General features: G+C 26.7%; 3 protein-coding genes across 3 annotated transcripts in view; all 3 read left to right on the plus strand.

Moving 5' to 3' along the window:
• The first annotated feature begins 1,125 nt into the window (after positions 1-1,125).
• On the plus strand, positions 1,126-4,868 carry LOC101512075 (putative F-box/LRR-repeat protein 9). Its single transcript, XM_073368604.1, is given in 7 exon segments — positions 1,126-1,135; positions 1,564-1,619; positions 1,960-2,095; positions 2,573-2,639; positions 3,222-3,551; positions 4,306-4,548; positions 4,550-4,868. Coding segments are annotated over 7 exon segments (1,161 nt in total).
• A 2,042-nt stretch (positions 4,869-6,910) lies between these two features.
• LOC101511761 (putative F-box/LRR-repeat protein 23) lies at positions 6,911-10,961 on the plus strand. Its single transcript, XM_004516751.4, has 3 exons — positions 6,911-7,272; positions 7,760-8,133; positions 10,711-10,961. The coding sequence occupies exons 1-3, from the start codon at positions 6,929-6,931 to the stop codon at positions 10,758-10,760; spliced, it is 768 nt and encodes a 255-aa protein (XP_004516808.1). The 5' UTR covers positions 6,911-6,928; the 3' UTR covers positions 10,761-10,961.
• A 3,750-nt stretch (positions 10,962-14,711) lies between these two features.
• LOC101512404 (putative F-box/LRR-repeat protein 23) overlaps positions 14,712-15,702 on the plus strand; it is a 7,671-nt gene continuing 6,680 nt past the window's right edge. The window contains 2 exon segments of the mRNA XM_073369314.1: positions 14,712-14,945; positions 14,948-15,266. Of these exon segments, the coding sequence (XP_073225415.1) occupies positions 14,930-14,945; positions 14,948-15,266 (335 nt within the window). The 5' untranslated portion in view covers positions 14,712-14,929.

A 15,702-nucleotide genomic window follows, 5' to 3' on the forward strand; every position in this document is an offset into this window, starting at 1 on the left:
GGTTGTTATTCCTAATTCAATCTCATATAAGCTTTTAGAAACATAAAAGGAAAAATTTCATTTATAATTTAACTACTAAATTAATTTGGTGACCTAGTTTATATAATTTTTGTCTTTAATTTGTATGATTGTTTTGAATTTTTCTAATGAATAATTTAATTAATTAATTATTATGACTCCCTATATAGTATGTTCCTGGATCCATCACTTGATTGTTCGTACTATTTTTAACGGACATGATATAGAGCTTCCACGACTTATATATCTTTACAAAATTTAGATAAAAACCAAAAGGTTATCATATTTAATATCTAAATATTTGACGTGGAATTATCATTAGCATAAGTAATTTAGTGAATTGCAACTAGAGCAAGATATCAAAGCAAGAGTGATGAAGCTTGCTCTTTTACAACCCAAAAAATATAGCTCTTCTTTTTTGTTTTGACAACTAGGCAAAAAAGAAAAAATCGCTAGTAAATATGGGAAACCATATTCGCTTGTTGTCACACCAAGTCCAACCTACCAGAAAAATTCAATTTCAAAAAAAAAAATAAATAATGGCTATACACTTGTAGCTAACATACTTTTTCTTTTGGACTCAAAAGACACGCATCTCTTAAAACATTATCCACTACTAGTTTTGAGTCTAATTCATAGATAGTATCATTCAAATATTTCTAATTATATGCATAGAAGTTATCTGTACAAACTTATGATATTCAAGCTACTTTAATTTGTGAATCAAATCAAATAAAACAAAATCTTCAATTCAAATTAAATTTACACCCCATATTTTTCATAGATGTGTTGTTGAACCGATCGGATTTTTAAATGTTGAAGTTAACAACATTATAAACTTCCACTTATTTAAAAAATTAATCAAAGGATAAAACTTTGTATAGCATTAATTATTAACCTCGAGGATTTACTACAATTTTTTAATGCTATTTATTTAGGTAGCCAAAGGGTTCATACTCCACTATAGTTTATATCTCAAACGATGTGACCCCTTTTTTCCCGGGAGTTTAATTCCAACTTGAAAACGCATATGTGAAACTCTTTATATAAAATGTACATTATCACACCCAAATCAATCTCAAGCCATCAAGTATTTTGTTTTGCAAGATGGCTTCATGTTCATGTTGGGGTTGATTGCAAGTCCCACATTCTTTAGTGTGTGAGAATAAGGAGAAGGTCAAGACTATATATTGGGTTTTAGTCCTTTGTTTTCAAATGCACCAGTCAGCAATAGCACTTTAAGCTTGTATTTGACTTAGTTTAAATATTTGTTTTGTAAGAGTGTGGTTGTACTGGGGTGTCTGGGGTGTGAGTGAGAGAAGTCTATGTGTTGTAACAATTTTCACATAGTATTAATTCTCTGGTTGCCAGTTTAGGCAGCGGCCGTGGTTTTTTCTCCGGTTTTGGAGTTTCCACGTTATATTCTTGTGTTGTGATTGTGTCTTAATTTTTTTAACTTATGCTATTTTTCCCAACAACTGGTATCAGAGCCAAGGTTCGGAGGTTCGGCAGGATAATTTTTCTTAGTATGCTCTGTGGTTGCAGCTTTGTCTGATCTTCCACATCAGAAAAGAATTATCCTTGGTATTGTTAGGGAAAAGGTGATTCTGTGAAAGTGCTGTTTAGGGAGGTTCTGGCTAAGGAAAGACTTGGTATTTAAGCGTGTCTGTTGTGACCCCCTCTCTTTCCTGGGAACTTACCTGGTGCACAGTTTACAGTCTGCGTGCAGCTGCTATGTCTTATTCAAGCGCTATGAAGTTTGACATAAAGAAGTTTGATGGAAGAATCAACTTTGGCTTGTGGAAAGTACAAGTTAAGGAAGTGCTTATACAATCAGGATTACACAAGGCGTTGAAAGGAAACACTTCCAACATGGAGGACGACAAGTGGGAGGAACTAGATTTGAGAGCTGCAAGTGCAATTCGTCTGTGTTTGGCAAAGAATGTTCTTGCGAATGTGCAAAATCTGTCATCAGCCAAGCAACTCTGGGAGAAGCTTGAAGGGTTATATCAGGCTAAGGGCATATCAAATCGGTTGTTGTTGAAAGAGCAATTCCACAATCTGCGCATGGATGAAGGTACGAAAATCTCTGATCATCTTAGTACTTTGAATAATATTGTCTCTGAGTTGGAATCTATCAAAGTTGAGATTGATGATGAAGATAAAGCGTTAAGGCTCATTTTGTCCCTTCCACCTTCCTATGTTCATCTTAAACCTGTTCTGATGTATGGAAAGGAAAGTTTGAGTTTTGAAGAAGTTGCAACTAAAATTATTTCTGAAGAAAGGAGAATGAAAAATGATGAAAGCACTTCATCAAGCTCAATGTTGCTGACTAGAAGTGGGGCTAATGGGAAGAAGATACATGCAAAGAATTTGGTGTGCTGGGAGTGTGGAAAGCCTGGGCATGTGAAGAGAAATTGTCCAGGTGGAGCAGTATCTGAAAAAGACTCTGAGACAAGTGCTGGCAAGGTCTCCCTTGTTTGGGGAGATGATGGTGATCTCATCTAGAAGATAAAGTTTGTCCTTATGGTATTTCCGCTATACCATGAAAAAGGACAAGTTATTGCTAGCGGATTCAGAACAACACACGGGCATTGGTTGGCATTGATGCAAGGTGTGTGGTGATGTGTCGATGGCTGAAGAACTTCCTGGAAGCCAACATGGGAGTTGCACCATAAATTTCAGCAAGGTTTCGACATGAAAAAATTCTTGGAATGGTTTAGTTCCAAGTGGAGAAAATTCTTGGGATGGTTTAGTTCCAAGTGAAGTGTACTTTTGATGGTGGAGTATGATTGTCGGTAAGACAATGGAAGCGGAAACTGTAACTCTTACAATCAAGGTGGAGATTGTTGGGGTTGATTGCAAGTCTCACATCCTTTAGTGTGTGAGAATAAGGAGAAGGCCAAGACTATATATTGGGTTTTAGTCCTTTGTTTTCAAATGCACCAGTCAGCAATAGCACTTTAAGCTTGTATTTGACTTAGTTTAAATATTTGTTTTGTAAGAGTGTGGTTGTACTGGGGTGTCTGGGGTGTGAGTGAGAGAAGTCTATGTGTTGTAACAATTTTCACATAGTATTAATTCTCTGGTTGCCGGTTTAGGCAGCGGCCGTGGTTTTTTCTCCGGTTTTGGAGTTTCCACGTTATATTCTTGTGTTGTGATTGTGTCTTAATTTTTTTAACTTATGATATTTTTCCCAACAGTTCAAGGCCATCAAAGGAACTCAAATTGGATAACACAATAGGGTTAGGCCCAAATTGGCTTGAACTTCCAAGAGATTTGACATCAAAGATACTTCACATGCTTAGTGCCGTAGAAATTGTGATTAATGCACGTCAAGTGTGTCCAATGTGGCGGAACATTTGTAAGGATCATTTCATGTGGCGTACCATTGAAATGATCAATGGACGCAAATCGCCACATGATTTGGAGAAGATTTGTATGTTTGCTCTTGATCATGGTCGTAATCATGTGGAAGAAATAAATATTGAATATTTTGCTAGTGATGAGCTCATCAAACATATCGCTGATAGGTAATACTATTATCTTCTTTTTGTTTTTTTTTTTCAATTTGTTATGATTTTGTTTTTCTTGAGTGTTGTTTTTCTAGGATTTGTTCTTATTCTAATCAAAACAAAGTTAGGTTATAAAAAATTGATTATATAAAGGCATATAAAATTATACAATTGAATAATCTTTTACCAATTTCAATTAATTGTGTAATATTTATATTATATATCAGCTATTGTAAAATAATATTACAAATCTGTTTTCTTTTTTAAAAATATTTTAAGCAAAAATGATAGAATATACGAAATCTTGTGTGTAATTATGATTTTAAATCGGGATGTTTAAATTCAGCTTCCATTTACTCGGTCATTGAAGTTCAGCAAATTGTTGTTCAAATTATGAACTGTCAAGTTAATTTTTCAGTTTTGAATCTGAAGTAGTACCAAATATATATTTAGATTAATGAAAAATATTCAATATTTCTTATTGCTTTGTGATGGTTAATTATATTTACTGAAAGATTATCCTAGTATAATGTATTGTGCTTTTATTTTCACACAATTTGCATGGTTTGCATATATATGCTCTGATTTTACTTATTGATTTTGTTTATAGCTTTTTTTAGTAGAAACAAAAGAACAATAGACAAAACAAAAAATCAAATGATATGCAACTATGTACATGCATGTAACCAACTAAATCATTTTATTTTATACAATGTTTTATTTCTTTAATCAATTCTTTTCTATTGTCCATTTTTTTTTCCAAATTATACAGAACTGGTAATTTGAGACGCATAAGGATCTCAAAATGCTTAGATATTTCGGATAAAGTAATGAGTGATGCTGCCAAAAAGTTTTCACTATTAGAAGAGCTTGAACTTTCATTCAACGATCTATCTAAGGATTCTCTTGAAGCTATTGGTGAAAATTGTCCACTTTTGAAAATATTGAAATTTAACAGAACCTACAAAGGCATTAATTGTATGTCATACAAAGGTTTCAAATGAGGGAAACAAGCTCACAATGCCTAAGTTACAACATCTTCAACTTTGGGGAAACAAGCTCACAAATGAGGGTTTAGTTGCAATTCTTGATGGTTGTCCTCTTCTTGAATCTCTTGATTTGCGCTTTTGTTATAATATTGTTTTGCGTGGAAATTTGGAGAAAAGGTGTTATGAGAATATTAAAGATTTGAGACATCCAAACGAGTATATTGATGAAAATGACGATGACGACGATGATTTTGTTTATAAATTTTATTGTGAATGTCGTGTTAGAGGTAGCAAAGGAATGAAGGGGAAGAAGATCACAAGGATGGATTATTATAAGTTTCATTAAATGGTGTTTATGTTTATGTGTGAGATTTTGATTGAGGTGGTAAGTGTTTTTTATGTATCATTTGAGGGTTTGAGGAGAGGCTTTTGTTGGAGAATGAAAGTCTTTTGTTTGTTTGAAATGTAATAAAAAAATTCCTTTGGCTTATTGTTGTTGGATTTTTGGATTCCCCCTCTTTGTCTCTGGCATCATATTTTAAAATAAAAATAGATTTTTTTGAGTTTACTTTCATGGTTGACTTAAAAAAAAGTATGGATACATATAGATATTGTTAGATCGTGGTAGTTAGTTTTTTTTTTTTGTTAAACCATCCAAAAAAAATAAAATAGATATTGATGTTTAAACTTTACTTTTGATTATGATGAATACTTGTTTTTAGTCTATGTTTAGAATTACACTCATAATGTATAAATTTTGCGGTTACTGTCATTTTGATAAATCTACCGATATCTAATATATACCTTGTATTCTTCTATGCAAAAACGTGTTGATAAAATTATACATTTTTAAATTTTTGTTTAATTATGATATTTTTTCATAAAATGTTTAATTATACTCTATTCTCTTTATTTTGAATTAGTATGTCATTTTCTTTTCTCGATAAAAATATTATAAAGTTTTATATTATATACCATTATTAAAAATATTGTATTTAATTTATATACAATTATTAAAAATATTGTATTTAATTTATATACAATTGTGAAAAAACATATATATCCATTTTCAATATTCTAGTGTACTTTTCAATTTTAAGCATTTAATTTAGAGTTAAATAAATGTTTAGTATTTATAAAATCTAAATTTTTTTTTAAGATTAGTATTTTTTTTAGTTTTTACAAATCAATTGGCAAATAATTTTATTCCTTCCCATAACAAAACGTATTCAATATTTTTTCAACTTTTAAATTTTTGAATGATTTTTTTGTAAAAATGTTTAGAATATTATAAAAAGTTTATACGTAAAAATTTAAAATTTTTAAACTTAAAAGAATAAATATATGCATTTTTTAAATGCCAAAAAGTCGTGATAAAAACAATGAAAATATGAATTTAGATATTGAATTTTTTGTTATTTTTTGTGAAGGAAATTTTTATGATGCAAATATATCTCTAAGTAATCTTTAAAGATATATGTTTACTTCACAACAAAGACTACATTTACTTGCATAATAATTTTGTATGAATTAAAAAATTATATGTTTTTACATACTAAAATAAAAAATTTGAAATTTTAAAAGAATAAAAAATTAAATAATTAAATAAGTTAAGGGTTGCTTTGCTGTGAAAAAAAAAATATTTTTTCAATCTTTATTAAAAACTAAGCAACTCTTTACGGAATTATCCTTCTCAGCGGCACTCTCTTTGACATTGTGTTAGCTACAACTTTTGTTATGAAATAATTATTTTTAAAAAAGAATCAGTTTTAAAAGTTTGTGTTTGTTTGTTAAAATTTTTTATTTTAAAAAATGAACATCTGAAAATAATATATGCTTAAAATGAAAAATTATTTTTAGTTGCTTCTCAAAAAAATCATTTTATATAAGTGTTTTTATTTTTTTATTTTTCTTGTTTTCATACTCTCTTTTTTTCACACATTTATAAAAATAAAAATGAAAGACACAAATGCAACGTATGGATACCTTTCTTGTACTTCAACAAAATTGGCTACTCTCTAAATCCTTATATGTACTCTTAAAAAATTTGTTGTCTCACTAAATATTTTTACATACAGTACATATTACTAAAAATAATTGGTGTCTCTTAAGTATAGACTCTAAGTAATGCCCCTTCCGATTGTTCTTGGTGAATTAGTCTTAAGGAGTTGGTTTGCTACATGATGAATGGTTCAAAAGGCTAAAACATAGGATCTAGCATCGATGACCTCAAGTATCTTCAAAGCTACTACTTACTTGCCTAATTAAAAGCTTTTACTACTTAATTTGTTCCTAATAAAGCGTGTGACCCCTTATTACTCTCCCTAGTGTTTCAACCTCATAAAAATCGGTTAAGTTTCACTCTTTACAAATGTATTACTTAAGAGGTTCTAAACATAAACAAAAATGTTGTGTTCATGCATAATGTTGTCGCGTTCGACAAAGACAACGGAAACAAAATTGAGCGATCTTCCAAGAGATGCGATAGCTAGCATACTTCATAAACTTAGTGGCTCAATGATTTTAACAAGTGCACGTTATGTGTGCTCTTTATGGTGGAACATTTGCAAGGACCCTCGCATGTGGCACTCTATTGACATTGATACCAAACATTTTTCCTTTGCACGCTTTGATTTTGTTGCTTTGGAGAAGATTTGTCGATATTCTGTGGACAAAAGTCTCGGTTATTTAACGAGAATTAATATTGAGTATTTTGGAACTGATATTCTTCTCCAATACATAGCTGTTAGGTAATGTTATTTTCATTTTGTTTGTTACTAGTGTTACATTTATTTTGATAAGTAATATTTAGTTATTTTTGAGTTTTCTAAATTATTTGAAAAATTTTACATCGAAAATGTTTTATGTTCCAAAGATAGATTATACAGATAGTAATGAACAACTTAATGTGATTAGATTGTGTGTTTCTTAATTTTAAAAATTAGAACAAGACCTTTAAAATGTTTAAGAGAACTTTGGTAGTAGCCGATTTTTAAATAGATCAATGTATTAAAATTATTTATAATTAAAAGTTGAAGGATCCGTTTGATTTTTTTTTTCAGAGCCATGATTATAGATATTTTTATAAATTTAAGAACTCAAATATATATATTTTTTCTTCAGAGATCTATTTGAAATCAAGGAGAGTTGTTAGCATTAGCTTAATTTAACATGAAAGTACCATTTTTTATTTATTAATAATTTCTGTTTCCATAATTTCCCCTTCAAAATTTATAGGGCAGGGCAGCTACGAAGCATAAGACTTTACAAATGCGAAGAAATTTCAGATAAAGGGTTGAGGGAATTTGTGATGAAGTTTCCACAATTAGAAGAGCTTGACATTGCATTTACTAACATATCTAAGGAATCTCTTGAAGTTATTGCCAAATCTTGCCCTTTGCTGAAAACATTGAAATATAGATCGTTGGTTGGAGAAGATATAGAGGAGAATGATGAGGCTTTAATAATAACACATAACATGCATGAGCTACGCCATCTTGAGACTTATGGAACCATGATAACTAATTATGGGATTATTGCCATTCTTAATGGATGCCCTCTTCTCCAATATCTTGACCTACGAAGTGGTTTTCATCTTGATATGAGTAGAGGTACGTTAACAATATGCCATAAGAATAACACATTTACAAGTTCTAAATGTTCTCATTCTTCTTTTATCCATCATATGCTGCTCATTTTTATTAGGACTATATTTATGATCTACCAATATGACCTACATTGAAAATATTAAAATTGAATCTGATTTATTATTTGTCAAATGTCCATTGTTAAAATTTGACTTGATCTTTATCCAAGTCTATAAAGCCTTAAAAATTTATTTAAAAATATACTTCACTATTATGTTATAAAATTATACACCACACACGATTAAACTTTTGTAAATTAATGAACAAATTAACATGTCAATGAATTTAAATTATATTTTGATATCTAACATAATCTTTTAGAGTATATAATATTATAATATTTTAATTCTATTTTATAATAATATTTTAAATATATCAAATATTAATATAGACTAATATGTTTAAATTATATAAAATATTAGCAAAATTATAGTTTAACACACACAAAAATTAATATTATCATAGTAATAAATTTTTTATTTATATTTAATTAAATAGATTGACCTGATATGTATAAAAGGTTTTTTTCGATGTCTTAGTCTAACATTTTTTTAATTAATTAGGCTTTAAAAGAAATCTTAACCTAAATATTTTGGAGGACCTTTTTTAAATACATTGCATAGCGTGATCTTTTATTTTTGTGTGGTGTACTTAAAATTCCTAAGAACCATGTTTGTATGTTTGTTTGGCATGTTGTGTAATTAAAAAAATGGAAACACCATGGTGTATATTTATTTTATTTTATTTTATTTATAAAAAAAGCACATACATTGAAAAGATCATCAAGTTGATTATTTAAAACTGAAATTCACGATTGTGTGGGAAAACCTGGCTAGTATGCACATGAGAAAAGCTTATCAATAATCATGATATAAAATGGTACTACCTCCTTTATTAAATATAATACTAGATTAAATCACAAAATAAAGACAGTTGTTAGTTTTATTGAATTTTTTGACAATAGGTATTGTTTTACATGTATATCTTTAAAGGGAGATAATTAAATAAATGTAGAAAATGTTAACAAATGTCTTTGAAATATTTTTTAAGATACTAAAAATATAAATATAATATTTAAAGTGGTCTATTGAATTCCTTAAAATTTTAAAATTCGTTCTTTTTCACACTTGTACTTTCTTATTTTTAATTTTTTAACAAATGTTTTAAGACACTTGTTGGCATAATTCATGTTAATATTATAGTATTTATTGTTGGTTGAAAAAAATGTGTTAGCATAATTCATGTTAATATTATAGTATTTATTGTTGGTTGAAAAAAATGTGTCAATTAATTGTAAGTACGGTAGTAAAGAAATAAATTAAAGCAGTTAATAGTTCAATAGAATACTTATAAAAAGGATAAGGAAATGGAGGATCGAACGAGTCATCTGTTATTGATTTAAAAATGGATTAATACTAATTAAGACTAGTTAATCTTAACCTATTATTTAACTATAAACATGTTAATAATTAGTCGAGGGGTTATGTCTAAGGGTGGAAATAGGTTAACTATATTTAACTATTTTTTTAGGCATGACCTGACCTGAAAGCCTACTTAAAAGTCTTATTCATATTAAAAGATTTAAATGTTATATTTTTACATTTTTTAAATAGGTTAAACTATACCTTTATATAAAAGAGAAATTAATAAAATTATAATAAAATAAAATAATAACTAACAAGTCAGCAACAACCTTCTAAGAAAACAAAAAAAAAAACAACATGAATTCATAATTAGTCGCTATACACATATCAAACTACATGCTCTATCTATACCATTTTACATGATGCTCTACCCATACCAATTTATATTAAACAAAAAAATGACTTTTCGAACAAAATGATTTTAAAAAAAATCTAAAACAAACACAATTTAAACCCTAAAAAATGATTTTTGATTTCAAAGATTTTTTTTCTTTCTAAAACAAACAAACCCTTTATTACCTCTCAAACAAATATAGAATGATTAATGAGTGATTGTCTAATTGAACGGTTATAGAATATAGAACGACTACTAAATATGGAACAACTACCGAATACGAAACGACTATTAAGTGATTGCCTAATTGATAGACTTTAAAATAGGAAATGATATTATTAATAAATAATAATAGTAATAATAAATAACATTAATAAATAATAAAATATATATAGGTCGGTCTATCAGACCTAATATGTTTTTTTTATAACCATGAGTCTCACCTATTTAAATAAATAGACTTTAAAAATAACATGAGTCTAGCCTTTTTATTAAATAGGTCATGACACATAATATACCATAAGTATGTCTATAGACAGCTAATAGACGATCTAGTCTATTACCATCATTAGTCATGCCTACTCAACATGCCTAAATTTCGTAGTAGAAAATCATATTTTCAATGTAGATAATTAGTTGGAACGTCTGAGTAGGTAGAAATTCAAGACAAGTAATTGATATATTTATGATCTACCTTGTTTTGTAATGTGTAATTAGAGTGAATTGCGAGTATTTTTTAGGTAGAAATTAGATGCTAATTTGTTTTGTTTGACAAATCACCAGGAAAATTCTATGGTTTAGCAATGCGATGCTATGATTGGAAAGAATCATGAGGCAAATAATTTTGATCAATGTCATTTGAATTTGAATTTTAGCATCATGAGGAAAATAGATATTAGATTAATGTCATTTGAATTTTAGTTTGATTTTTATATATGAATATGATAGTTTTTTGTTTGTTTGTCTGTTTTTAGAAAACATATATCAATGTGATATTATGAATTAATGATATGGCATGATAATTTTGTTTTGATTCATCACATGAGTTTATCAAAAATCAAAGTTATCGTAGACGAGATCTCTTCCATTGAAAAATGAATTCTCTAATTTGATGCAAATTATGAAACTTGAAATGTTCTAGAGATAGAATATTGATTATATGCTTATTCTTAATTGTATGATCTTAACGATTATCCTAATTTTGTTATATAAGACATTATGAGTTAGGATGAAGGTAAAATAATTGATACTTAAGGAATAAGGAATAAGTATAAGAGTAAATATAGTATATGTAAAGCTAATAAGTGCAACATTTTTTAAGGAATTAAAAAAAGAAATTATATATTAAAAACATCAAAATTTAAATTTTTAAGAATTTGAATGTACAACTTTTCATAAATATTCAACATAAAATTTTTATTTTAAATTTTCATTTTTCATTTTTAATTTCTTAACAAATTCTTTAAAGACATATATTATAATTTTTCATATATTATAATCAATTTAGAAGTGAACCGTTAGAATTTAGTCAATTAAATATTCAAGTAAAATTACTCTAATTTCTAATTGAACAAACTTCAATGTTAGAACTGTGATGAACTAAATCAATTAAAAAATAATCTGAGACTCAATTTTGTAATTAATTTATTGAACTTGATTTAATAAATCTTTGATACATTTTTAATTTTACTAACAAATCTTAGAACAATTTAGTAGTCTATTAAGTTCATATACCTCAAAATTAGGTTCGTATCTATTTTGAATATCTATATTCAACTGATATTTAAAATTATTAGGATTATTATTTATTTTAAAAAATATATTTTATATGATGATATCCTAATTCACTCCATCGATCCACATGTTGCTCCGAATAAATTTATGATGCAAAAGTCAAAGTCAATTTTTTCACATGCACCAATGGGGTATTCAAAGATTTAAACGAAGTAACAAGGATAGTTGTAAGGGCGTAAATGGAAATAGTGGCTCAAGTAACTTGGTTTAAAATATTGGGCTTCCACCCAATAAATTTTCGGTTGATAAACTCAATATATATAATAAAACTCTTGTGGAGAACTCTATCTGCAAGAATAGGAAACCAAAGAACTTTCCCATATAATAAGTATTTTGGAAATGAACAATCAGGAAAACTAGTTGACGATGTTTATAGGTTATTATTGGAACTCATGGATTTATATTTAAACATATGTACTTTCAACTTATACTATTGAGATCGCATACACTAAAAGATTATTTTGTCTCTGAATAGAATGTGTTTCTTTGTTGGTTGTATAGTCTTTCACTAATTCTTATCTTGTTTCTTAGAGATTGAAAACTAGATGGTTGAATTGTATATCCTAGACAAATATTGTTTAACATTTCTCATATTTATAAGGAACAAAACTTGTGCGATGACAAATTGGCTAATGTGGATTTTTAAACTCGTTTTACTTGGTGGGATTTTGCCTCCTAATTGAATTTATAATGACTTTAACCACAATTATAATATGAAGGATAAATTTGCTTATTCACTCACAAATGATTAAATAAATTTTTAGTTATGAAATTTCATTTTTAGTATATGTAAAAAAAAAATTTAGTCTCTACAAAATTACAAAAAATAAATAACTTTTAAGGACTTTTATCTTAAATATATGAAATTTTAAAAAAAAATTATATTTAATTGACTTAAATATCATTTTGATCCTTTATGTTTTACCTAAATTTAGTTTTGATCATTTATCTTTATTTTGATCTATTTTCATTTTTTTATAAGTAATATATTTTAATTATTGTCATATAATCACAACAAGAATATATAACAACATATGATGATTTGAATGTACTCTAACAATTGTCAATGTATATTCAATATAATAATATTGTTTCAAAAAACATCCATTTAACCCAATAATATATTTTCACTTGAAAAAATGATTATTGCATATTTTGAAACGAATGACATTTTTCAGAATTATTATATTTTCACATCATATTATTAAGATTAAGATTGTACACTTAATTTTACAGCTAATCAAATATTTGATTTTATTAATTCATTACTATAATTATAGAGATATTTAAAAGATTTATGATGAAAATGACTAAAATACAACATTTATAAAAAAATAAAAGATTTACATTACATTTAAATCTATTTAATTTATCCAAATTAAAAAAATTCTAAATTTATATACAAAATTTTATTTAAAAATTAAGAATATTTCGTTTTATTAAAAACTAAACCAGTTTGTATAATAATTTTATAAAAATTAAAAATTATGTTTATTTTACATAACTTAAAAATGGGTTTTTGATCCATATATCCCTCTTTTGAATTTTTTATTCCAAACTGCCCTAGTTTGAAAAAAAATATACAGAAACGTCCTACTTTTTTGCCCCGACCTCCTGAAGGAGATTTTTTCTCATTTTAACCGATGGTTGCATCCTGGGGATGCGACCTTCTTCTGTGACAATTTTTTTTGCCATTTAAAGAATATTTGTATTTATTATTAATTATTTTTATTATTTAAATAATTTAAAAATAATTAAAACATTTAATAAATCAAAATATTATTATGAAAAATAATAATAATAAATTTAATAATATTATAAATTTTTATAATAATAATAATAAGAATAACAATAATAAAATATATTAATAAATAATACTAATAATTTTATAATATTCTAAATTTTAATAAAAATAATAATAGTAATAATAATAATAATAAAGTAGATTATATTAGTAAAATAAAATTAATTAAATTGAACCAATAAAATATGTTAAATTAAAAAAAAGTACAGAAAATTGAAGGAAAAAATCCATCAAATTTATATTTTATTATTATTATTATTTTCATTAATTTTTATTTATTAGATAAGAAAATTAAGAGAAATTTGTTATAATAACCTGACAAAGAGGAGAAAGTTGTTATAATAATTTGCCAAAAAATCAAAATACTACTAGAGGAAGTTGTTAAGAAAATACATTGTTATTTTATGGCAATATATGAGGAACACACGTACACCTATTTGTTTGCTTTATCAAATTAGTATAACAACTTCCTCCGATTTGACAAATTAGTATAACAACTTCCTCCTCTTTTTTGGCACATTATTATAACAAATTCCTCCAATTTTTTTTATCTAATAAACAAAAATTAATGAAAATATTAATAATAATAATAATAATAATAATAATGATAAAATATAAATTTGATGTATTTTTTCCTTCAATTTTCTGTTTTTTTTAATTTAATGTATTTTATTGGTTCAATTTAACTAATTTTATTTTATTAATATAATCTACTTTATTATTATTATTACTATTATTATTTTTATTAAAATTTAGAATATTATAAAAATTATTATTATTATTATTATTTATTAATGTATTTTATTACTGTTATTATTATTATTATTATTATTATTATAAAAATTTATAATATTATTAAATTTATTATTATTATTTTTGATTTTTTAAATGTTTTAATTATTTTTAAATTATTCAAATAATAAAAATAATTAATAATAAATACAAATATTCTTTAAATGGTAAAAAAAAAATTGTCACAGTACAAGGAAGCGAGCATTTGTTAAGATGAGAAAAAAATCTCTTTCAGGAGGTCGCATCCTCAAATTGCAATGAGCAATTGAGGTAAAAAAATAAGACATTTCTATATATTTTTTTTCAAACTAAAACATTTTGAGATAAAAAATTGAAAAGAAGGATACATGGATCAGAAACCCCTTAAAAATAATTGGGGTATTGAGGAGCCCTCGAGTGTTTTCAAGCAAACTGCAGAAAACATATATTGGAAACAGAGCAACTTTTGTTACTATTGGAAACAGAACAAAAATTTATTCTTAGCCATGAGGTTGCCTTTTCAAAACGTTTAGGTGCGACTACGCGTGATAATAATCATTTTGCCTACGTCACTTTAAAAATGTTTATAAAAAGGTTGTAATTCGTGATTGAATTCACAGCCTTTTCTTATTCATGGCATCTTCTTCCATCCCTCGAAAAAAGCAAAAGGTGAAATATCAACTGTGCCAAATTGGCTTGAACACATTACTACAAACATCCTTCAAAGGCTTCTTACCATTGACATTGTAACAAGTGCTTGTCTAGTTTGTCCTCTATGGTGGAACATTTGCAAGGATCCTCTCATTTGGCGCACCATTCGCATGTCCATTCCCAACTACTTTCATCATCCTTATCCATATTATTTTGGAAAGATTTGTCGTTATGCTGTTAAACGAAGTTGTGGTCATCTCGAAAACATTTATGTCGAACCTTTTGGATCCAATAGTCTCCTTCGATGCATAGCTAAGAAGTAAGTAATTATTATTATTAAAATCTTTTTCTCTTACTTTCAAGTTTACATATCTGTGTTTCCTAATGCACTTTTCTTAATTGATACATTCTACATTTGATAAATTGTTTTTTTTAAATTAATAAATCTAACAATCATTTTTATGAATTAAAGAATTAATGGTTAGTTATGGTATTTTAAAAAAATTGTTTTATAAAAAAAATAAAATTTTATTATGCATAATTAATATATTAATCTTTTGGGTTTTTGATTATAATATCCTGTTTTTTTTTTTAATACCAATCTACCCCACTTTGAAATGAATATACCAATCCGACCTCTTGAAAGAAATTTTTTTTAACTGCAACAGATGGTCGCATCCTGGGGATGCGACCTCCCACTTGGGAAATTTTTTTTTTTTTTTGAATTTTTGGGGGATAAAAAAATATATTTTTTA

Source organism: Cicer arietinum, chromosome 5 (genome assembly GCF_000331145.2).
Source record: "Cicer arietinum cultivar CDC Frontier isolate Library 1 chromosome 5, Cicar.CDCFrontier_v2.0, whole genome shotgun sequence".
In the NCBI taxonomy this organism is placed as follows: domain Eukaryota; kingdom Viridiplantae; phylum Streptophyta; class Magnoliopsida; order Fabales; family Fabaceae; genus Cicer; species Cicer arietinum.

Excerpts from the sequence above, each read along its gene's own strand:
- LOC101511761 (XM_004516751.4), top strand. The coding sequence starts at position 6,929 with ATGTTGTGTTCATGCATAATGTTGTCGCGTTCGACAAAGACAACGGAA. Across the intron at positions 7,273-7,759 it reads CTCCAATACATAGCTGTTAG|GGCAGGGCAGCTACGAAGCA; the intron begins GTAATGTTATTT and ends CAAAATTTATAG. Across the intron at positions 8,134-10,710 it reads TCATCTTGATATGAGTAGAG|GAAAATTCTATGGTTTAGCA; the intron begins GTACGTTAACAA and ends ACAAATCACCAG.